Below are 24,132 nucleotides of genomic sequence, written 5' to 3'. Positions count from 1 at the left end.
GCCAGCGTTGCCTCGCTGTACTGTTGTACGTACACAGCAACAGGTGAAAAACTTCACCTGGCTTACCTAAAGCTTTGCTTATACCCCTCATTCAACTTGAAAATGCCCATCTCTGATGTGGAGATTATTGATATTTCTCAAGGCCCACTGCTTTAATAGAGTAGTAAAACTGAGGTCACAGGCAGAGCTTGAAAGGACCCGCTCTAGTTCACAGCTACCCCAAGGCACAATTCTGGATAGACTTTTTGCCCAGGGAGGTTGGGGCATTTAAGAGAACTGGATGATGTATTACAGTGCTTGCTATCCTTGCCTTCAGAAACCTTTGATAACCGTTCCCTTAGTATGATTACATACTTTCCAGTGGTATTGTCTTGTCATGGTTTAACCCCAGCCAGCAACTAAGCACCACACAGCTGCTCGCTCACCTCCCTCACAGTGGGATGGGGGAGAGAATCAGAAGGGTAAAAAGTGAGAAAACTCGTGGCTTGAGATAAAGACAGTTTAATGGGTAAAGCAAAAGCCACACAAGCAAGCAAAGCAGAACAAGGAATTCATTCAGCACTTCCCATCGGCAGGCAGGTGTTCAGCCATCTCCGGGAAAGCAGGGCTCCATCACACGTAATGGGTACTTGGGAAGACAAAACGCCATCGCTCCCAACGTCCCCCCCTTCCTTCTTCTTCCCCCAGCTTTACATCCTGAGCATGACGCCATATGGTCTGGAATATCCCTTGGGTCAGTTGGGGTCAGCTGTCCCGGCTGTGTCCCCTTCCAGCTTCTTGTGCCCCCCCAGCCTCCTCGCTGGTGGGGTGGTGAGAGAAGCAGAAAAGGCCTTGGCTCTGGGTAAGCACTGCTCAGCACTAACAAAAACACCCTGTATTATCAACACTGTTTTCAGCACAAATCCGAAGCATAGCCCCACACTAGCTGCTATGAAGAAAATTAACTCTATCCCAGCCAAAAGCAGCACATATCTAAATCAGACTTCTCCAGCTTGTTTTCTTCCCATCAAGACAGAAATGCAACAGCTCCAGTGACAATGGCTTGTGATAAAACTGTAATGCCACTGTCACACACTCCTACTTCATACTACATTGCAGTCATGAGTTCAGAACAGACTGCATAATCAATTATAAATGCCACCTTTTATGATAATGTGTTGTCTTTTCTTTGCAGGAAATCCAACTCTACATGCACAAGACATCTTTTCTCCCAAGATGCATAAGTACAGGCAATATAATAAGCCCTTTAAAATTACGACAATTGGTTGACATCTATTTCCATATGTACATTTGTTTTCTATATTCTGAATGCATTTTTCAAATATTTTTACTAAATTTGTATAGGTTAATAATAATCTGGTTTTAAGTGTTTATTTAAAAGGCTTTATCATATATATATATCAGCTATAGAGTAAAACAATTTAGACAATGTGTTACAGCAGAACAGCCACTAAAATGATACAGCCACAAATTAAAATTATTTTCCACTACAGGAAGACTTGGCCAAGTATTTAAAATTACATTTCTCTAGGGGCAAATGAGAACTTTCATTATGAAAGACCTAGAATAATAAATGGAAAGTAAATAATCACAGTCTCTTTTAGATTTATAACTTCACGTACATATAATGAAAGCATCACATGCAGACAACACTGCTTCAACTAGATTTTAAAGACAAACGTAAAGTACAGTACATTACTACTTAATTATTATTTCTAGGTAGGCTTTGTTCAGGGTTTGGTTTTTTGTTTTGTTTTGCTTAACTCTTCCTGCAACATACAGTATCTAGCATGGAAACCACCCCCAGTTAACTGACAGGCCTTGCTTTGCCACAGCCATCGCAGGGGCATACAGCACCAGACAAATAATAGGCCAAAGGGTCCTTCGCATGCTTGAGAACCTGCTCCTGGGATCTATTACAGAAAGACATTTCCTGTCCAAGAGGCAAATTGGGGGAGGGCAATCCTACTGAACTGCAAGAAAACTTCAGAAGACAATCCTCAGCCTGTGTATCTTTATTTAAATCCTCCTGCTACTCAGGAGCAATTAAAACAAAAAACTTGTGCCAATGGAGGACTGGGGATAGAATTCTTTTAGGCTCTTCTACTTCTTTGGTATAACCAGATGAACATGACATTTGCCTTTTTTTTTTTTTTTTTATTAAACCAACAGCTATTTATAATTGTATTTGCTTTATGTAGTTGGCTGTCTAATTATACAGAGGCACAACTTTTACTTAATGCCTTTATGTATGAGTTAGCTTGTCCTTCCACTTTACATGCTCACAAGCGGTTAAAGGGTCATACCCTCCCACCTCACAGAAGCCAGGTGCTGGAGAATAATAATAATAATAATAAGGTCATGAGGTTACTTTGTTTCACAGAGTAAAACACTGGCAAAAATAACTGAATAAAATGCTTCTAGATCATCTAAATACACATTTGTGCATAGACTCCAATAATTCTACATAATTCCTAGACTGTAATTATTGATAATATGATATCCTACAATTTAATTATTGATAATATGATATCCTACAATTTACAGAGGACTTGTCATGAAAGCACTCTGTAGATAAAATACAGCACTCTGCAAGTAGTGTCTCTCCTGTACTGCTGGAAAAGCCAAGGGACAAGATTACCTGATTTCACAGAAATCATCTGCTAAGCCACAACTAGGGCTCTTGCACTTTTGGCTTCCATGTCTCTATTCGTAACAGTAGAGCCCACTATCCCATCAGACACTAGTGTGCTCTGGAGCTTGCAGTAAGAGGTGAGTCTGTGTGAAAAATAAAAACAACAAAAAGCTTTCCATCATGGTAGAGGACTAATTAAAAATAAGAAAGCTTTCCATGTGGCAGCATCAAAGGATTTCACAGCTCTGACATGGTCACAACCAAGTCCAAAATATTGCCCCTTTGACCTTAAACAGTAATTTACAATTTACTACTTCTGTTTCCAACTCCCTTCACTACACTTAAACAAAAATCTTAAAATGGCAGCAGGGTATTTTAGAATTAGACTTTTTTATTCTGTGTGGTACAGCCTGAGAAATTCAAATGAAGCAAGCTTTATTCTTGCAAGTTAAGAAATCAGAAGACTGAAATGGATAAACATGCTGCTGACCTTGTTCAAGCCTTCTAAGAGAGCCTTACCGATGAGATAGTCATCCATAAAAAAAGGTCTCCTGGAAAACATGATGCTACTACTATTTCAGAGCACCCATATTCACAATTGTAGAAGGAAGGCTTCTGCTTTAATGATCTTCTGTTTTAGCCCATCACATAAATCTTGCCCATCACATAAATCTTACCACATTTCTAAATGGTTACACAAGCAAGGCAGATAAAACCAGAAATTAAGCACCAATAATGTTTACGTGCCTGACAAACACAGCTCTACTTTACCTCAGTTAAAAACAGCATGGAGAATGTTCATTTTACATTCAATTTACATCAAAACACCCCAAGTTCCAAGGAATGGCTCAAATACATACCTTCCAAAAAAAAGGCATTTATCTTAGAGGCTTTTAGTTGCAAACAGTAGATACAAAAGATATTCTAGCTGAGGAATAAAACAGAAAAGGTGTTTTTTCCATTCTAGAAATAAGAAATTCTCTTTCAGTTTCCAGACCAAGGCATTTTTTCTTTTTTTTTACTTGCAGTTCTGATACATGAATTGCTAAACCTGCAATAAGGTGCATAATATTTTAAAAGAACCACGAGCATCTTGGGAAAAGTGCACTGAAGCATTTGTGTGTTAGAGGAGAGCAGATATTTAGCAATAAAAATTACCCACATCTTTCTGACATCTATCCTGACAGAGAACTGAAGGATGTCAAAGTGTTAGAAGGCATTTCTGAAATTAATGGTTCAGCAACTTAAATAAGATTTTTTAAGATTTCTAGAGAACGTCCAAGTAGATTAAAAATCAGATTACCCCTCATGGAACAAGTAATGCCTATTTACCTGTAGCGACAGGGAAAAATACAAGACCAGCATGGCTTTGACACAAAAAGATTGTGTGCAGAGCAATGATGTGGAAGCACCCAGGTCCCTGTGCTTTGAAATGACTGCTTCCTGTCCTGGCGCGTAAGCAAAGCAGGGAACGTGAAACCTACTGTCTTTGAAGAAAAACCCACCAGCTACCCCCACTTCTGTGCAGCTACTGCTAGTAATTGCTAGTAATGGGGAAGGCATAACTGTTTGACTTGATGCAACTCATCTTCAGGGTGAGTCAACTCTCGACTTTAGTGGCTCACTGAACAAATGGATTTGGTTTACAGGAAAGCCACGGCTGAAGTAGTCTGGCAAAAGACTAATATTAGGCAGAACTTCATCAGTTAGAACTTGTGTGCTTTATTTGTAACCACTTAGTTCTGTGTTTTTCTGTTACAGAAGATAAGTGAGTTTAAGAAGATTACACTCCTTCCTCTCCCAAATTTTGGAAACATGGGAAAAACATACATTCAGACACACTAATCCAAATCAGGTAAGTGCTTCAGGCAGCGATGCACAAGCCATGCAGAAGCCATCTCCCAAAGTCAAGCCTTGATTTAAGTCTCTCTTTAAATGAGAGCACTATAAAAGTGCTCACAGCAATTCCTAACTGAGATTGCTTTAAACCCATTATATTCCCTGTAGCTAGTTTTTTTAGCATGCTGACTAAAGCTTTGCATTATTTGGAGTACAGAGTCTCATCAAGGTGTTCTAGTGTTAAAAATGACTGAGCGAAGTTTCTGAAAATACTTGGGATGTCCTTTCATATTTAAATCAGGTGCATTTAAACTTTTCTGTTCTACACTGACTATTCAATCCATTTCACATTTAATCTTAAGTGACAGCAACCTAAACTTTCCATGAGTGTATTGATCAGTATAAGAACATAACATCTACGACTTTGTGTAAAACTTTATATTGAAAAAGGGATAAAGTGCTGCCTGATTTATTCACAAGAAAAACACAAAGCACATGTAACACCCAAGGTCACTCCACATATATACATCACAGCACCATGTTTTGCACTAAGTGTAAAACTGCCTTTTTAGCCTGTATCGTGACATACATTTTGAGATTTCCTCCAGTGTGTTTGCTTTCAGTTTTTTGTGCACAACAAACCATGTGGAGATATTTTCATTTGGGCTTTAATTCACATGTAAAAAAACAGTTTGGGTTCCAAACAAAGGGGGGGGGGGGGGGGGGAAGCAGTTCTCCTCTTTTCCATCTTGCCTCAAAAAAAAAAAAAATTAAATTCCAACCCATCAAAAAGTGAAAGAACGAAATTTTATTTAAAAAAAAAAAAAAAATCACCTGAAGGCTGATATTTTCCAAAGTATTTATGTATCTGAAGATATGGACTAGCATTTATGTAGGCTTTTTAGAGATCTTTAATGTAAAAGAATTAACGAAAGTTAATCACCTGCACCTTTTGCCACCTGACTACTTTTGAAAACTGGTCCTTACTGCATTAATTGCTTAATAAACATGCATAGCTATACCTTATTCTCCCAATTAATAATAAGGACTAATTTGAGTTAAAATATTTGACTTCTGATGAACAACTTCTAATCGTTATCTAACACTATAAGCATGAACAATTATTTAGAACGAATAAATTAAAAAAGAGGAAAACTGAATGAATTCTACTCCACTGTAGCACTTATATTTGCATAGAGTGGATTGGATCAGATTTTGTCTGACCAGGTATTGCACTGACTTAAGTTTTAAATAAGGATGCTCACTGAATGTTGCATTTCTCTTTATGCCATAAAAAAATCTAGCAATTAAAAGCAGAATTATTCACAACAGTGTGAAATCCAAGTAATTGTGAAGTCACGACTGTTAATTTCCAAAAATAAGCTTTTCATTATTCATTGAATGCCAATTACATGCCAAGAATTTTTAAGTAAGTCCCAATATTGCAAACAGAGAAAACAAGTGGGGTTTTTTTTGTTTAACGAATAATGATTCAGGCACTTTCCTACAGGAGAGCTCCCACACAATTTATCACCACTTTCATCTGTCATCCCACACACTTGGCTTTTGCTCATATCAACATTTTTCAAAATGAATTGTTTTCACTCTAGTTATGATATCAGTTTTGCAATCATTAGGGCTAGCAAAAAATGATAGAAGCATCAGGTTGTTGAAACCAAAAAGCTGTTTGTGCTATTAGTAAAAGTGTGAATTTTTTAACTCAAAAGTCTCCTACAATTTATCATCTTCCTGAAAACCTTTCAGCAGAAGTTATTATGCCATCAGTTTTGTAAAACGGTGAATAATTAATATAGAAATTCATAAAGTAGCTGCAAAAGAAGAAACCAGATCATGATTTTCAAGTCATCCTCTGATAATCACAGTCTGGTAAGTTGAAAGCAAAGAGAATGGCACAGAGAAAGTCAGTCACTCAGTCTTCCTCACTTGATGATTTGAAGTGATGAGATTTTATCACTGAAGTAGCAGATAGTATCCTGCAAGAGAAAATACTCAAAACAACCTCCCAAAAAAAGTGTTGCTTCTTGCTTCATTGCTACGATTTAGATGTCCTAATTTAACAGGATTCCAAAACAGTATTCTTTACCAAACACTAACATGTTGCATGGCAATAATTAATATAAAAGCTTTCTTAGAAGATGTTTTTTTTAAAGCTGTCATTTTAAAAGGCTAAAAGCTACTAAAAAGATTTTACTATGCATAATATTATCATATCCTGACATCTCAACTTGCCAGGGTGTGAAGAAAATGCTGTATCTCACTAGAAAGCCCAGAGAGATATCAGACTTTAACAACATATCTACTTCATGAGATGATTGCTCATCTTTGGTAGGAGCCAGAAGAATGAAGTGTTCAAGGTTAAAAGTCCCCCATAGTCAAAATGGAGAAGAACCAGTGAGTTTGAAGACCCAATGGTCATACAGGCCTCTTACGGAATTTCATCTTATGAGGAAAGAAAAAGCCAGAAACTGTCAGGGCACATCGATTTAAACATTATTCAATACAAAATTCTATACCTACACCCTCTAAAAATAGCATGTTAAAATGTTATATGAAGATGGATTAAAACAAAACAAACAAAAAAAAAATCAAAAAAAGCCAACCATACTGTCAGATTGCTAGAGAGAAGCAAAAGATCAAAAATACTGATTGCAAACCCAACATTTGTTGGGGACACCGACAGTGTTAAATGTCACTGTCCCCAACAATGTTAACGTTAACTATACACAGGAAGACAGGATTCAGTAACATTCAAACAAAATTATCCTCTACATATGTAAACATTTATTCAGCAATCATATCTTAGGAGAGGGATAACACCTGATTGCAGGGACAGCAGATTTGATCCTTCTCACTTCACTGAGTCTCTGATGAAAGCTGCTCTACCAAAGGTACTAACTGAAGCAAGTCTTGTTCATTTGATTACTTTTTATATTAAAAAACATGACAGTCATGTTACTTTGCTGGTATAAAAATACTAGGGAAATAACGATCATATATTCCTTCCCTAGATTATATAATTCAATTATTCTGCTTATATAGTTGGTGAATGTGAAAACTGTAATCTCATTCCTATCCCACAGAGGCCAAAAGAAGATTGAGGAGGGAGTACAGGAACGTGCAAGAGATAAATTATACGAGGTCACTCAGATAAACAGAAATAATTAGAGAAAACAGATGAAAACTTTCTGCCACATGCGTATGGTATGGGTGTCATATTTTGTCAGATTTTTTTCTATCCCATGAAGAAGTCAGCAAGTCTGCTGGAGAGTGGGTGTTCTGTGGAATGAATCAAAGTTGTCTAGAAATGGCAATACATAAATCTAGCAAAAACCTTTACTTTTCTGAAACATGCTAAAACTAGAAGAGGAGAAACTATGCCCAAGTGAGACTGTAGTAGGCGTCACACTCTTCTTTCCAAAACCACAATTAACTTTCATTCATTCATCAGAGAAAAATTCTCTTCAATGTTACATATCAGTTGTTATAGTGGGACAAATATCAACACTCTCTTCCCTCTAGTTTTGAAATAGCTTTGATATTATTACTTTCAGGAAGGAGGTATCACTTATTTCTCCCACCTCCCTGCACCCTGTAGTCACTAACCGAGGGCTGAGATACTCACTGGTATTCTCTGCAGTCTCTTTCACTACAGAAAAGCGACTAACAACATTTGTCAGGAGCCCCTATGCTTGGAGGAAGATCAAGAAACATAATCAAGCAAGTATGAATTTCAACACAGACCAAGTTTTGGGAGGAAGGAATCTGTATGGTTTTCAGGCCATTCAAACCAAGCTTGGGCAGACTGAGTCAGTCAGCAAGCCACGCAACATGAGTTACACTAGCAGAAGGCTCAGCCATTGCTAATTAACTTAAAGCAGCAGCAAGACAACCGTTCTGCTGGGTAATCGACACTGAAATTGCCCATGGCACCACAATCTATGGCATCCTATAGCTAGGAGATTTTAAAATCAGTGGGTGGTTTGGTTTTTTGGTTTGTTTTTTTTCTTTTTAGTTTCTACATAGGGATAGCTTATGATTTTGGAAAGAGAGGACTATTTTCGCCAGCCACCAGCTTGTATACAAATAAGAACTGACCAACACACCGCTTGGGGTTTGTGTGCACACTGAGGAACCTCAACATGTTACATGGCCAAACACGCTACACACAAATAATCTATTTATTAGATAAATTTCTAGGGGAACATCAAGCTCTCATTTATCTTTCTCCCTCCTAGCATTTCCTGGAAAAGGCTGTTTCTCTTAATGAGAACACTACTTTACCACTCTGCACTTCTATAAATAATTCTGTGAACGTGATTAGATAAGGCCCCCTTTTCCAGGATGATCCTCCTGCACAGTCTGTGGAGTTTCTCAGTATCCCACCCACGGACCCCTGCTTTGCTGGCTGAATCTCTGACCAGCACACAAAACCATGTTTCTCTGGTCAAGAAGCAAATGGGATTCCCTGCAGAGCCTTTATAGCTGTTGAATCGCTTGGAAGAGTTTAATGCCAAGCAAGCCAACACTATCCCTCCCCCTCAAGCAACACATCAGCCTAGGAGACGAGTAAGTAGCAAATGTTGCAGAAATGGGGAGCACAAGCAAGCAGAATGAAACCCCATGTTCTCAGTACTACAGGGTGAGAAAGCAGCAGTATGTGAGAATGTGCTACTATCACTTAGGGGATATGAAAGCAGTATCATCACTTTCAGTCAATGATTTGAGAAATGTAGAATAAAATTCATTCCTCTTTTGGACAAAAAGAATATAAACAAGATACATTTTAATGTACAAGGTCAGCTTGACCTTTGTAATAGATTGCTATTTGTCAAGCAGTTTTCTTAAATCCTGATTTCTTTAAGTATTTTACTGAGGTACAGCATAAGCTAGAAGCAAACTAATTTGCTCGAAGTTTTAAAAAAATGCAAAAATAAACTTCCTGACCAATTCTCGCCATGTATCAGAAGACTCGTATTTTGAGTAAGTCTTAAAGAATGACAACCAAATACTTACAATCATTAAAACAATATTTGCCAGTACAGTCAAGAGCCCCAGGTTTAGATGTTTCATAACTAAAAATAAACACCTAAATGAAAATTCAGTAATCATTACAACAGGTTTTTTCTATGGCTTTATGCATCCTTAGAATTTGCATTAGTCCGCCAAGGGAATCATGGTCGTGCTGTTATCTTCAGGCAGCTAATCACAACTGACCAGGAGTAAACACTCCAAATGTAATATTAAGGACATGAATAAAGCAATTTAAAAGAGATTCTGTAACTGCTATGTGTAAGAAAGGGTCATAAACAATTGTTAAGTCTCCAAGAATATATATCTAGTTGAATTGTTTACCAGAACAATTATTAGCCTGTCCTAAACTGTATGTATAATGTAGACAATTACTTTGTCATCTTTTCCTTTAATTAGAATTGCATTTTTTCTAACTTTCATTCTTGACCTACTGAACAATGAGAACAATGCCATAATTCCCTAGGCTGCCAAATGCATAAAAGAAAAAAAAAATTCTTGCTTGAATTTTAAGTCTTTTCTTCAATATGTCCAATGTTAGTTTTGAAATTCTTCTCCTATTTGTTCGGCCAGAGTACTGTAAATCTACAATTTTGTGCATGTAAATCCTGATACCAGCAAATAATTTAGCTCTGCTCTTTACCCCCCTTACAAATGTACAGTGCACTGGAAACACGACAATCGCTGGTAGGACTGACAAGGTTCAACACAGACTAGCAGAGAGTTCTTCTGAACAGAAGACCAGAAAAGAATACACAAAATGCAATTATAAAAAAATTGTGTGTCAGCTTTTCTTCTCCATGGTTTGTTCTGCTTTACTTCATTAGTTAAAACCAGATATATTTAGATAGTACACTGAGTAATCCATAATGCAATGTTGATTTGTTATTTGTTGTTATTTGTTGGTTTATTAAAAAAAGAAATCTTGTAAAAATTGCAGAACGAAGAGTTTCTTAAAACCTAACACATCTAACAAGGAAATAAAATCAAATTCAGAGCACCAAAACCAACAAATCAGTCACTCATTTTATGCAAGGAATTATAAAATGTGCTTGGCTATGATAGCAGGGGGCTGAGTTCAATAACCTACAAGAACCCTGCCAGTCTCCTTCCTGTTTGGGTAACTTCTTGACAGACACAGCAGGTACACAGTGCAAAAAAACCAACCACCAAACAAATCCCCACCACCCCAAACCAGTAGGTTTCTGTGCTTCTCCTGCCAAGAGAAAGAAAATGGGGTCTCCTTGTATATGCATGGATGCTGTTTACATCTCCTCCGCATTTTAACAAATCCCACAGTGATCACGACCTGTACAGGGTGTATATATAGAGAAAGTGGAGGAAAAAGTTTTTCTTTTAAATTGTGAAAAGTATTTAACACACAGTAGTAAAACGTACATATTCTATTAACGTTTGTCTCCATGACAATTCTAACATGTACTGTACACTCTGAATTATTCTAGCTCTTCTTGGAGCAGCAGTGTTATTAAGCATCTAAACAGTCCTCCTTAATCCAATTGCGTAAGTCAGCAATTCAATTTTACATTTGCTGTTTAGTTGTTCATATTAACCTTTAGACCCCTTCAATGAAGGAACCTGTTTTTTAACTAAGAGTAGCTCAGTACCAATACTATATTTCAGTATTGAAGATTCAAGAAGATTACAACTACCCTCTGATTAAGGCTCAACTTTCTAACTTCGGGAAGCAGCCTTTATTTAAACTTAAATCTGAGATGTAGCCACTTCTCATTTGTAAGATTTTACTCCATCAGAAGGTTGCAGGATGGACTACTTTAATTAGCAGAGAAATGAAAATGTCTTGGGACTCTCCAGATTAAGATACTCTACAATGTATGGCTTCCAATATTTACTATCAAACTCCGTTATTCAAGATACAGTTTTGTCTTGCCTAAATTTCTCATGTAATAACATACTAAAACTACCAGCACAGTCAATTTTTAAGAGTTCTCATTATACTCACAATTACTTATATGCAGTGGCATAAATACACAGTCATACCCTTAATCATACCCAAGCAACTAGTAGTAAAGCAACTGAACTGCATGGGTATAAGGACATTTTGCACATAAAATTAAACATGTATTTATCTCCTTTATATTTATATACCACAAATACCATACTATCAACAATGCCCCACCATAACTATCATACCAAAGAACGTGTGAGGTCATATACAAAAGTTACAACCTGAGTAGACTTGAACTGAAAACTAGAGAGAACACACTGAACACACTGGCATTTTTATAAAGACATTTTTCAAACCAGAACCATAATGACTTTCTAGACCAGCTAAATGCTGCAATTAAATATTAGAAGAAAAAAAAAGTAACATATGCAAAGCAATCCACACTGCACCTCGAATGAAAAAATAATACAATACCTTCTCATCTACACATAACATTTTGTTGACGTGATACTGTTCAAAAAGAATTTGTTGGGAATAAAAGCTACTCATTAAAGCATTTAATATTGGTTAAGATAGAAAACAAACAAACAAAAAAGTATAATCTGCATCTCCAGAACAAGTGAATAGACACATTTCCAACAACTTTAAATATCAGTTGCACAAGCAAGGGGCTAAAACAAACAGGGGACACTCCCCACCCCCCATATTTCTGTATTCTAACCAGAGATAAACTTCTTCGCAACATGGAAGATTAGGAGATGTGTTCCAGCAGAAAGAAGCTGCCACTTTTTCAATTCACTACAGAGCAAGCCTTTGCCATAATTATTATGTTGCATAAAAGTTCTGGGAAGTTTTTCTGGACAGAATCATTACTACTGCTGAAGTTGCTTCAACAGTCTGTGATCACCCACAGAACTGTTTTCTAAACTGCTCTCAATGTATTGCCCATTGGTTTCTACAGTGAATTAAGAAACAATTCTCATTATTTCAAATAAAAATACTGCTAGAAGTATGAGAAATAAGGCAGTGATGAAGAGTAAAGTCATTTTTAATGTAATTCCTTTAGTCAAATACAGATTTCAAAACTTTTTCAGAAACATTAAATTCTTAAAAGGAAATCATACCTGATACTCTCCTGTTGTATCGGTTAACAACTGGAGCTGCAAAATAAAAAAATCAAAATTACAAATGCTATTTATTATTACCAATTCAAAGTCATCATTTTAAATAATCATGATATTTTTATGACACAAATCCCATACAAATCTCTTTTTTAAAAAAAGCTTCAATATAAAGCTTTCCTCCACTTACTTGCCAGCCAATAAGTCTTTACGCAAAGTTAAAACTTCATATTCCAAAAGGCCATTACACGCTAAGGTGGAGGGTAAGCAGTTTTGGGGTTTTTTTACCCAATTCTGAAAAAAATATACCTGTACAGAGGTTACCCAATCTTAACCTATCATCAATTCCCAGACCACTTTACTTAGCATTATTACAAAACATTCAAGCACTTTAAGTTAGCTATACCTACTTAACACAGATCAAAAGCTGATGGAACTTAATAGCTAAACCGTTCTATACTCCTACACAACACAAGCCATGTAACTGTTCAGGCAGTGCTCCCATACTAACTCGTCATCTGTCCTTGACCAAGGCTATCTTCCATAAGGGCACACATTTAAATTCTGAGATGGAGGATCCATTGTTTCATTGCTGCTTTGTTCATGCTGTTAGGTAGACAAGGTATTTGAACTTTGTCTCTAATTTGTTGGGATGAACTTCCTGACACTCACTATTCACATTCATTTTGACATTAAACCAACCTTTAGTATTCTTTCCCCCTTTCACTGTAACCAAGTTACTGTCTTTGTGAGTTGCTGCAGTCTCAACACAAAAAGCAATCAACCTGTAAAACTTCACCCAGACCACCACCAAAACACCATGTTCCCCTTCACCACTAACAACCGAAGTAATTTTATTCTGAATGCTCCATGCTTTCCCATTCCTCTTCCCCTCAACTGATAATTACATTTTTTCCCCGAAACAACCAGTGACCTTTCTATTCCATTCTTTAAACATTTAAGAATCAGGTGAGCCTTTATACCACATTAAAGCATGTGCATCACAGAGCCAGATTTATTAAACACGTGCTAACAAAATCTTAATAATCCCATAATTTCTTACAAGTTAGAAACTTTTGAGTATCTCAGCACCACCAGAAGATGAAGAACAATGCTTTCCTAAGCAAATACACAAGAACTCAGGTTCTTCTGACATGTTTACAACCACCGTGTCTGTATTAAAACACATAGCTGAGAATAATACCAGGAAAAAAAAATATATATATCAGAGTTATTACTGTGTATTCTTTTGTAATGATAAAGGAAATCAGAATAAAGAAGAGGTTGGGGGGGGAAATAATCAGGCTAAATCCATAGTTTTCAGCCAAATCTATCAACAAGGAGACAATGCTCAGCTTAACAAGAAGCTAAGTATTAAAAGCAAGATTATTTTCTATTTTGCAATTTAGATCGATACCTAAACTTCTATAACAGAGCATAATCCTTATAAAAATAACATTGACGCAGTGTTTCATACATCAAGCTTGAAGAGGTTCAAAACCACTGAATGATAAACCTGGGAATTCAAGAAACTTTATTTTCAAATCTTTAAGCACTTTTTGACAGCAGCAACCCTTCCTGCAAATAAGGGCAGCATATATTTCACTTGTCAAAGGACACCATGGATGCAAGAAGTTTATATCACCTTAAGGGAAGACAGGCATTTGGAACAGAGATCTGTTCTGGTTTATTAAACTCATACAACTCTCTGAACTGAAAATGTTCATACATTTTGCCCTGTTTTTAACTTTTTCACATGGGCCTGCCTGTGGCCAGCAGGGGTGACAGAATACTGCTCTAGACATTAATCTACCCTGCAACAGTACATTCATTCTTATCTCTAGTTTATTGAGCTAGTTTAACTGAGTAACTACTCAAAGTTGGCGAGAAATTTGGACCTTAAGAAACAGGGAAACTCACTACTTTCTTAACTAGAGACACAGACAGATGCCTACAAGTTCTAAGATATTGAAGAACAACAGGATGAAAACCAATTAGTTCAGTTCCTGCTACAAAGTGATTACAAGAGAAATACTAAATTCAAAACATAATTTTATAAGTTTGCAGTAAAAGCACCTCATCTAGGTCATTACAGTTTCAATTAAATGTTTAACTACTCTCATATATGGATTCAGATACTTCTAATCAACCCCATAAGTAAATACATGATTTTATTTCAGGAACTGAACCATGCAGACTTTCTTCTCCACCTTTTAACTACTACACCCATTTCTTACTCATGTTTAAGAGTAACATTTTAACATCTTTGAACAGAATTAATATACTACAGGAAACTCTGACATACTTTGGGTACCATAGAAAAAAAAATCCACATTTCAAAGACTATGTCTTCTTTTAGAATCCTGGTTATTTTATCCCATAGCAGGGTTCAGTGTCATCAAAACAGCATCATGTTTTCCACAGTGTTAAAAATGAGAAAAACATAACCTTTTAAGGACAGTTAAGACAGCACTATTATTCTGCCTCACAAAGCTTTTAAGATTAAAATGATAGTTTGCTTTCCTTACACCAGTGACAGTTTTAACACGTACAAAATTTCAGGTTCACTTTTATATGTTGTCAGAAGATGACTATTTTTATGCTAAAGAGGTAAAATCTGACATTTCTTACTGCAGAAGATAAGCATTTTCTTTTGTTCTGGCTTACCAATGAAAAGCTCTCTTTGTTTATGACTATTTTCAGCATTGCACAGACAGTATATCCACTCCTATGGCATCCTTGTGTTTTGTCATTTGAAGTACACAGAGAAAAGCCTGGCATCAAGGACAGCTGAGAGAACAACTCCTGAAGGTCCCACATACACCCAGATAAGTATGTGGACAGATTCCAAAAAATTAGATGGGGTGGAAGGGAATAATACTCTATTTCCTAGACTGAACACTAAAGGGCATCTAATTTAAAGCAAGAGACGGACACAGTAATAGTAACCTCTTACACCAGCACAGCCATTAGAGCACACCTCTGCCTACACTGTAACAGGAATACACTGAATCCAGCACACCAACCTGGTACCACTCAGTAGAGCTGGTATCTTCAACAATAAAAAGAAATTGCTGCTTTGAAACAGGAAACAATTCTTTTTTTTTTTTTGTACCTACATTTAGAATTTCCCTCCTGCACACCAATGGGCCATGTCTCAGGCCAGTTATACATTAATTGCAGAAATTATAATGAGATTAAAAGATTTTGCTGCAAGATGATTGCATTGCAAACTCTCCATTATGTCAAAACCTCGGATGCAGCAACATTCAGGTTCAAAATGTCTCATACCTTTGGCACAGTCCCTGCTTTTACTTGGCTTATGGGAGCCAAGACTCAGTAATTGGGTAAACACAACAAAAACTGAGGTGTACTAAACCATTGTACCAGAAGAGATCAAAACAGCTCAATTTCCTCCCTGGCAGCCAAAGGCAAGTGACACCAGCAGTGGAAAGGCAGACCAAGCTGTGCATTCCACAGTTTTGCCAGAACTGACTCAGAACAGCGATCCTCCTCCATCGTTCAAGAAAAGTCAGAAATGTCTGCTGAACATGTGTGTATTCTCCATACCATCCTGAGGCACAGACTGAATTAAGCACTAGATAGGAACACTTAACAGGGGCTGTTTCAGTTTGAAAAAATTACAGGTTTCTGGCTGTAGGATTCTTTTTTATTTACAATTGCAGTTTCTAGAACCAGTCTGTTCTCTAGTTTAAAATCAAATACTTATTAAATAAGTAGTTATCAGCTTTATGTCAGTATCACTTAACCTCACTCATCATTCTCCTTGTCCTGCATGGGGGAAAAAAGAGGAAAAAAATAAAAAAAACAAAATAGTGGGCATTCATTCATATATATATATATATATATGAATCCCACATATATATCATAAACACTCAAAGAAGAAACAATGCTGTAAAGGTGCTCAGCTTCCCAATTTCAAAAATATTTTACAATATCTTCAATCAGCTAACTTTGCAAAAATTAGTCACATACATAGTCACTAATAAAAGACTGCACAACCTTTCTTCCTCAAAGTAGAGGTATGTCATTCCATTTGTTTAATAAGAATTATTTGAATCATTTGCAATAAATCAGTACTGTACATTCCATTAGTTAAATTCACAAGTATACCTTACATCAAACAGCACTACTGCCATGCAGCTATACTACCACTTGTTAGTGGCTCCATTCAATTTGGTTTTCTCACTTGAAAAATTAGGGATATAAATTTCAGAAACAGAGACTGGTATGCGATAATGCTGGGAACCACTGACCTCAAACAGATTTTTTTTTTTTTAATACAGATTTTGTTATTACTTTTAAAATACTTTCCAAAAGTGAAAAACCAGGAATTTCTCCAATATTCTTCAGTTTGCTTTGGCACTGAGATTTTCTTTGAAATATCTGATGCTGGATTTTGGCTCACCATGCTTGACTTACAAGAGTTCTGACTCAGCCCCATAGGTGAAAAAGTACAGAAAAGAAAAAGGACACAGATATTACCTTTTTTTACCCCTGCTTTCAAAACCAAACCAACAATTAAAGTATTTAAGCCAAACAAGTGACAGTGAAATTGCTCTCCAACTTTACAAATCAGAACTAAAAGAATGCTTTTCCTACAGTGCGTGAGATCCTTTCTTTGTCAGTGTACTGAAAAGTGACTGGCAAAAAACACTAGCAAGCTTTTTAAATGTTACACTACTACCATAATAGTGTAAATTATTTCTCTATACTACTCATAAGCATTGTACAGTTACAGAGGATGCTAAAGCTTGAAATGAACAGAAAAATTACAAAAATCATTCTCCCAGCTATTGCTATTCTCTTGTTACACATACTAAGAACATTAAATTCTTACAGAAAGGATAAATAAAACTCAAAAGATCAGTTCAGGGTCACAGGAAAAAATTCATGGACAAACGAAGAACTGGCATTCCAGGCATGAGCTTAGAGTACTAGATGTTACCACTCTGTACTGGATACCTTGAAAACGTTATTTCTCTTCCTCAACAAGGACTCTGCTTTTTACTAGCACCTGTGAACACTTCCTAATTACAATTGGGGGAAAAAAATCCCCACATGCTGATTGTTTCTGATACTGGATGCAATTTATAGCAGCAGACTAAGTTAAGCTATCATGCACACAAAAATTCAATGCAGATCTTTTGTGTAACACTCTAATCAACTCCACAATTTTTTTAAGGTTTCCTGATGAAAGACGGACCAAAGTTTGTAATAGGTTGCATAAATTCCATAGTATAGTACTCAGAGATCGTAAAGCACAGGCTTTATTAAAGCAAATGAGCAGAAATCAGCGATATCCAGAGTACTTTCCCATCAAATCACTGCACAAAATCATCCTACGTGAACAGAAACAAAAAGAGAAACAGAATGTAAACTGCTTTTACTTAACAAGTCAATTAAGATTATCCAAACAACATGTGAGTTGACACTATAAACTATTAAAGCTGAAATACCAGAGGCAGAGCAGAGTATAAATCTGAAGCGTGACTGTCTCTATGGAATGTTATATTAAGTTACGATAAGGAAGTGCTAGACTACAGCTGTCAAACTGTTTTTCTACACACCATGTTAATGGACTTACATGAATATGAACCATCACAACTGTGAGAATTTAAAAGATTCAAGTATCTTTTTAGGATTTCTAGTAATTAAAAAGTAATGCTATAGCAGAAGCAAGACTTTCATCATCAGATACGCAATCATACTTTAATAAATTCAGATCTGAACTTGTTTTTCAGCCAGTAAAATAATGGGGTTCCCTGTGACTGTTACCAATATAATAGTTAACGTATCCATGATTTCCTTCAGGATGTCCCTGCTGGACAGTGGCAAATTCCACTTACCCCTTCCACATCTCTGCTTGATCAGGTGGGGAGCATGAGTGGGGCTACAAACTACGACAGTTTTTTGAGATGCAGTTCTAGAACCCAACAGTCCATGTGTCAATGTTTCTTTCAGAAAAGCAAACCAGACAGAAATAGCCGAGAGTTTACAAGTGCCAAGTGGTTTTTTTCCTTCTATTCCCACCCGCCCAGAAGAGGATGGAAACTCAGAACCTGGTTAGAGTCAGGCAGGAGAGATTCTGAAGGTGTCAACTGAAGCATGCCAGACATTCGGAGAAAGACAAAAAGGTCAGGGAACACTAGAGAGGAAGCGAGTTCTTTAAGAGGATGAACAGGGGGAGCATGGAACATTAAAAAAAAAAAAAAAAAAAGAGGCAGAAGAATGGAAACCATGGTCCAGGATTGTCTGTGTACACACACTTTACTTTTCTGTAAGAGACTTTTACATCTATTAAGTTGTAATTTTTGTTATTGTTTTCCATTATTATTAAACACTGTTTTCCTCTCTGCTACAGGAGAAGTAATGGAGGCATAGATACCTTTTCATTCCCAATATTTAAAAATAGCTCTCATCAGTATGAAGAGATAATAAATTATAAAAAAAAAAAAAGTAGCAAAACATCCTGGTCTCCAATTCAATTGATTTTTTAATTTGGATTTAAAAGTTACTGACACAAAATGGAAAAATGCTTTCAGGAGGCCCTGATCCTTGCTTTCAGAGTTTTTTAGAACCCCTCTGATAGAAAGAATGTAATAAATACTTCTGAAGGAAAAACTTGAGTCAACAAGCAAGGCATCTATGTCAGTTTAAAAAAAGATGTTTTACAAAGTTATTAAAGCTGCTGTGCTATTTTGGGTTGGCTTTTTTTAAACAAAGAAGAAAAATTAATATGCAGTCTGGAATGGACAGACTTTAAATGGCTGATAAATTCAAGAAAGTCATACATCTTTACTTGAGTCTCTGAAAGAAATTTGGGTGAACCTCTGGTTATAACGTCTTAGTCAAGAACTGCTATTAAGAGTTTTGTTTGTTTTGAATTAAAGGCATTTTAGAAAAATGTGTCACTATTTCAATATTCTCATTTCACAACTGAATTTGAACAGTCATGCATGGTATTATTTTGATTATGTTTCTCAGCAGATATTAATTCAATACCAAAAAAAGACCACAACCCTGTTATGCAATGAACCCCGCTCTCAGAATTCAGGAGTTAATACAGCCTGACTGAAGCCTAAGTACAGGAGAATGAATACCTATCAACCAGCACTCAGTATTATCTGACATTGCAATGGCATGACCCACACAGCCCTCTCCTATTTGTTGCTGACATGTTTCAGACATCTAGCCAAACACAGCACTTTTTTCTGCATTGATTTTTTATAAGAGTAATCTATATTATGAAGATCAAAGAGATAGCAATAAGGCATGCACTTGCTTTACAGACATGAAATTAGACAAATTCCCAGTGCTAAGGTACAACCCTCAGCTGAAAGGACACATTTCACAGTGATTAAAGATACAACCGTATGCTGATACTACAATGGAGATTGTCAGGTACTGAAATGAAAGACTTGGGAATTTTTTCAAGGGTCATGAAGACAAAATTATACATTGCACAGAAAAGGAAAGATGCTGCAAAGAACTAGGAGAGTTGGGAAGCAACTGACAACTCTTCTAAGTACTGTCAGAAGAGGCAAGACACTGGAGGGTACAGCAAGGGAAGATAAGAAGTGAAAAAGGGAAATTTGTGCTTTAGAAGCAAGTTTAAAGAGGAAGGCATTTCAGAGATAGGGAAGCACATGAGCAAAAAAAGTTTTAAGAGCCAGAATGACATTAGGCTTACAAAGCCAACATTAAGTAGATGATAAAAAATAAAGACCCTGAACATATTCGGAAGTGACTTTCATAGGGATTCTCTGACAATGAAAAAGCCAGAAAGGGTCAAAGATGAGTATGAGACTACAGAGTAACCAAGGAGAAATAACTGCAAGTTTCCTTGAAATAAATGGTTCATACAGGACAAGATAGTTGCATCTTACCTAGGGAACCATGAGGCATTTCCCAATCAGTAAGAAACATGGGCAACACGTCCTCATGTCTAGGTGCAGTGGCAAAGGAAGGACAGCCTCTTCCTTTCCCAAGTCTCTTGACTCTTCCCTTGTATCTTACCAGTACTGCTTTCAATCTTCACTTCTTTATTTACCAGACTCCCGTATCACCAGAAATCACAGCTATTGGGGGGTGTACATGGGGGTGTGTGCGTGCGCGTACGGATTAATACTTCAGGGTATTTAAGATCTTTGAAATGTAATGAAGACAAATTTTGTCTAAAATATTTTAGGTAGAAACTTCAGAAGTGCTGTTTAAAGCAACGTTTGACTCTGACAAATACAGTTCTTTTAAAGCAACACTTTCACATTTCAACTGATTTTTTACCATGTCTTTGATTTCTAGGACACTGAGAAGACTTAACTTCACATCTTCGTATCTTTTAGAACATCAAACCCTAAAGACTTTTGGCCACATTTTTATCCTTTGATTGATTATAAGGTGCAGAGTCATTGCTTTATGTTACAAATTAACAACACTTAAACGTCTTTTGTCTTATTTGGAAAGCTGAGTTTCACCAAACACACTCGGAAATCCTGGAGATAATTCCTAAATGAGTCACAAAAAATGTCATTTAACTGTGTCTAGTAAGGTACTCCGTTTTTATTATTTCCAACTGCACCTCTTGCATAAATCTCTTTCCACAGATTAACAAATTGTATAAGGTGAACACAATGTGAATAAAGCTAAAACAAACAAACAACCCCCCTACATAAACTTGTGACAATCTTATACTTTTCACTATTATTAAATTGGCATTCTATCACAGCACAGAGCCACTGCTAAGTGTAAGCCTAAGGTATGTAGGTCACTGCCCCAAAGAGCATAGTCTCAGTCACTCCTTCTGACCTGCCAGTGAAATCAGCCAAAATGACTTGTTTTTCCATTTTCAGAAGCCTAAGTAGAAGTCCCCCTATCATCCTGAACAACTGAATACATTAAACATTATTATGAAAAATTTAGTGAGAGCAACAACCCACCAAAGGCCTCTCATGACAGGTAAGTCAGATTCATGAGGCAATTTCTACGCTCCTCCCTAAGGAAAATGGCACCCACACCTGTGGTCTGGGACAGCATCATCAAAACCAGCTTGAGTGAGGTCCAGACACCGCTCTTCCTCCCTCTGACAGTACCCAGTCACTGCTGTCCTCTCCCAAACCTCATGGGCAATTCTGCTCTCAGTCTCACTGTGGTCTAGATTTTAAAAAGACTCTTCTCAAGTGAGTATTATCCTCAGGAACAGCACACAGCCAGCTGCTCTGAAAGTATGCATCTATCACTCAAATAAGTAACCTTGCTCAAGCCAGGAGCCTCTTCTTTACAGCTAGGCCAGTAACTTTGAGAGAAACATTAGCCAGGCAATATAACTACAATAGCCAAACATAATCCAAATGTAGATCTGGGGGAAAATCTTCATTGAAGTAATATGAGTGAAGCAGAAAATGCTATCACTGGCACTGGCTTTAGTGTTTACACAGCCTCAGGTATAAGCTATTGTAAAATTAAGTATGAAAAGGGTAGGAGACAAGCATGTCACAGCTATGGTAATAACACTAGCGAGTTAAACAGTGTACTGGATTTACATACTTCGTACCTCCTGTCACTGCCTTTTCTATAACCTCTTCCCCCTGTACACAACAGCTCATGCTCCCTTCTCACACACATGCATTCTGCCTGAGAGGATAAGACAACCGCAGCAGCAAAGAGGAAAGTTACAATTCCCGCTCACATAGATACCCTTCTACTTTCCGTTTCAATACCACACTTACCCTGTTATTTCCAAGACTTAATATATTCCTACCAAGGCTTTACTCTGTATCTCAAGGACTGCCATAGAAGCATGGTAAATACTTAAGTAATTAATCCACACACTTTCACAGCTGGATTGCTGCTGTTTTCTGACTGCTAACTTCAGGTTTGCAACACGCTACACTGCAGTGCACCACTGATGTTCTTGTCACCCTCTTCATTTTCCAGTTTTATACCACCCCTCCTGTCCAAGATGAACTTTTCCTAATACACTTCACAATACACAACATCTTCAAAACCCAGTTAAACACACACACCTATATATACTTTTACACAGCTTTTCTCAATTAACAACTCCTCAAATAACTCATAGACATCCTACATTTCAACTATTACCTGTTGCCTCATATCTGTCCTTTAGGCAGAGGCATATTTGAAGGCACAGCAAATATTGCATGCATTCCTAAAATTTTGCATTTAAGACCACTTCAATAAGGCATAATGCTGTATTTTTGTTTGGGTGCATAATTAAGAGTTGATTTCCTCCTATATGTAAAGAAAGATGATGATACACAGACATTCTTGTGGTTTAGCAATGAAAAACAAAGAAAAAAAGAAAAATTTTGACTGCCTCCCAGTTTCCACCAGAAACCCAAGCTTAATTTTACATTCACTGCATTGTATTTTAAAGAGATTCCATCTGCTCTGTCTGTAGAACACATTAATATTCAGAAGACATCTGCAGTGTGCAGACCAAGCTTTTAATTGGAATCATGTCACAGCTACCATCACACAACACTGAATGTAAATGTTGGCTATCTGCACTTGGCAGCTGCTTGGCAGGCTTAATATAAAGTCCTACTGAGACTGATAGTGTCTTTAAATAATGCAGTATCAGGACATAAAAGGTATCTTGAAAAATCAAATATTTGCTATCATGAAACAGTTCTACAATGCTATCCATACCTAATATAGTTTACTAGCACCTTAAACTACTTACAAGCAAAATAGTTTATATTCAGCCATAATTTTCAAAGGGAGCCAACAAACTGATACAACTAAACACATCTTTCATTATGATATCTAAGCAAATCTAACTTGTACACAAAAGAGGGCAAAGAAAACTGAACTTCAGTGCAACTGAAATTGTATAGTGAAGCTCAAAGCATCTATAAAAATCTAAAACTCGAACATTGCTAAGCATGTAAGAGCACCTGAATAAAAGAATTCAATTAACGGGTATGCTCAGTGATTTAAGACACTTTCCTATGTCAGATTAATTATTCTAGAATGAACAATATAGTTACCTTTTTTTAAGAAAAAAGCAACACTGAGTTAATAGCATCATCATTTGCTTCAAATCTTTGCCAAACCATGGTAACATAAAATTACATTTTCACAATCATGTACATATTTTCAGCTTGTACTCTTCTGTAAGTTTCTGACAAATGGGGCAGCGATCAGCAATCTATATAGACAGAAGTATATGTGTGTATATATATACACACAAAGTTATCTGTCCAATACAAGCAACTAGTTGTTACTCCAACAAACTGATCTTATACATGTTCCAAGGTATTTAAATCTTTCCAGTAGGTAAAAGGGACATAGGAACTTAAGAACAGCAACACTTGCTTTTCATGAAATACACATTTTCTTGGGGAATTTGTCTCCCACTATCTTTGCCATAGTATCATAACAAACACTTTTTCACAAATCTAATGAAACTTCAATACCATAGCTCGTTAAGATATTGATATGTTGCCACAAAAATAATGACACAAGTAGAGGCAACATCAGAACAGAAAGTCATCACGATCCAACTGCTCTAA

The 24,132-nt window shown here is 36.7% G+C and overlaps 1 protein-coding gene across 1 annotated transcript in view; it reads right to left on the bottom strand.

Moving 5' to 3' along the window:
- The window catches only part of PRKAR2A (protein kinase cAMP-dependent type II regulatory subunit alpha), a 69,330-nt gene that overhangs the window by 30,951 nt on the left and 14,247 nt on the right, over positions 1–24,132 (bottom strand). Inside the window, exon 2 of the mRNA XM_052775951.1 lies at positions 12,575–12,610. Coding sequence (XP_052631911.1) covers positions 12,575–12,610 — 36 coding nt within the window. The remainder of the gene's footprint in view (positions 1–12,574; positions 12,611–24,132) is intronic.

This window comes from Harpia harpyja, chromosome Z (assembly GCF_026419915.1).
Source record: "Harpia harpyja isolate bHarHar1 chromosome Z, bHarHar1 primary haplotype, whole genome shotgun sequence".
NCBI classification, from domain to species: Eukaryota; Metazoa; Chordata; class Aves; order Accipitriformes; family Accipitridae; genus Harpia; species Harpia harpyja.
This window is presented reverse-complemented; position numbering and strand designations above follow the sequence as displayed.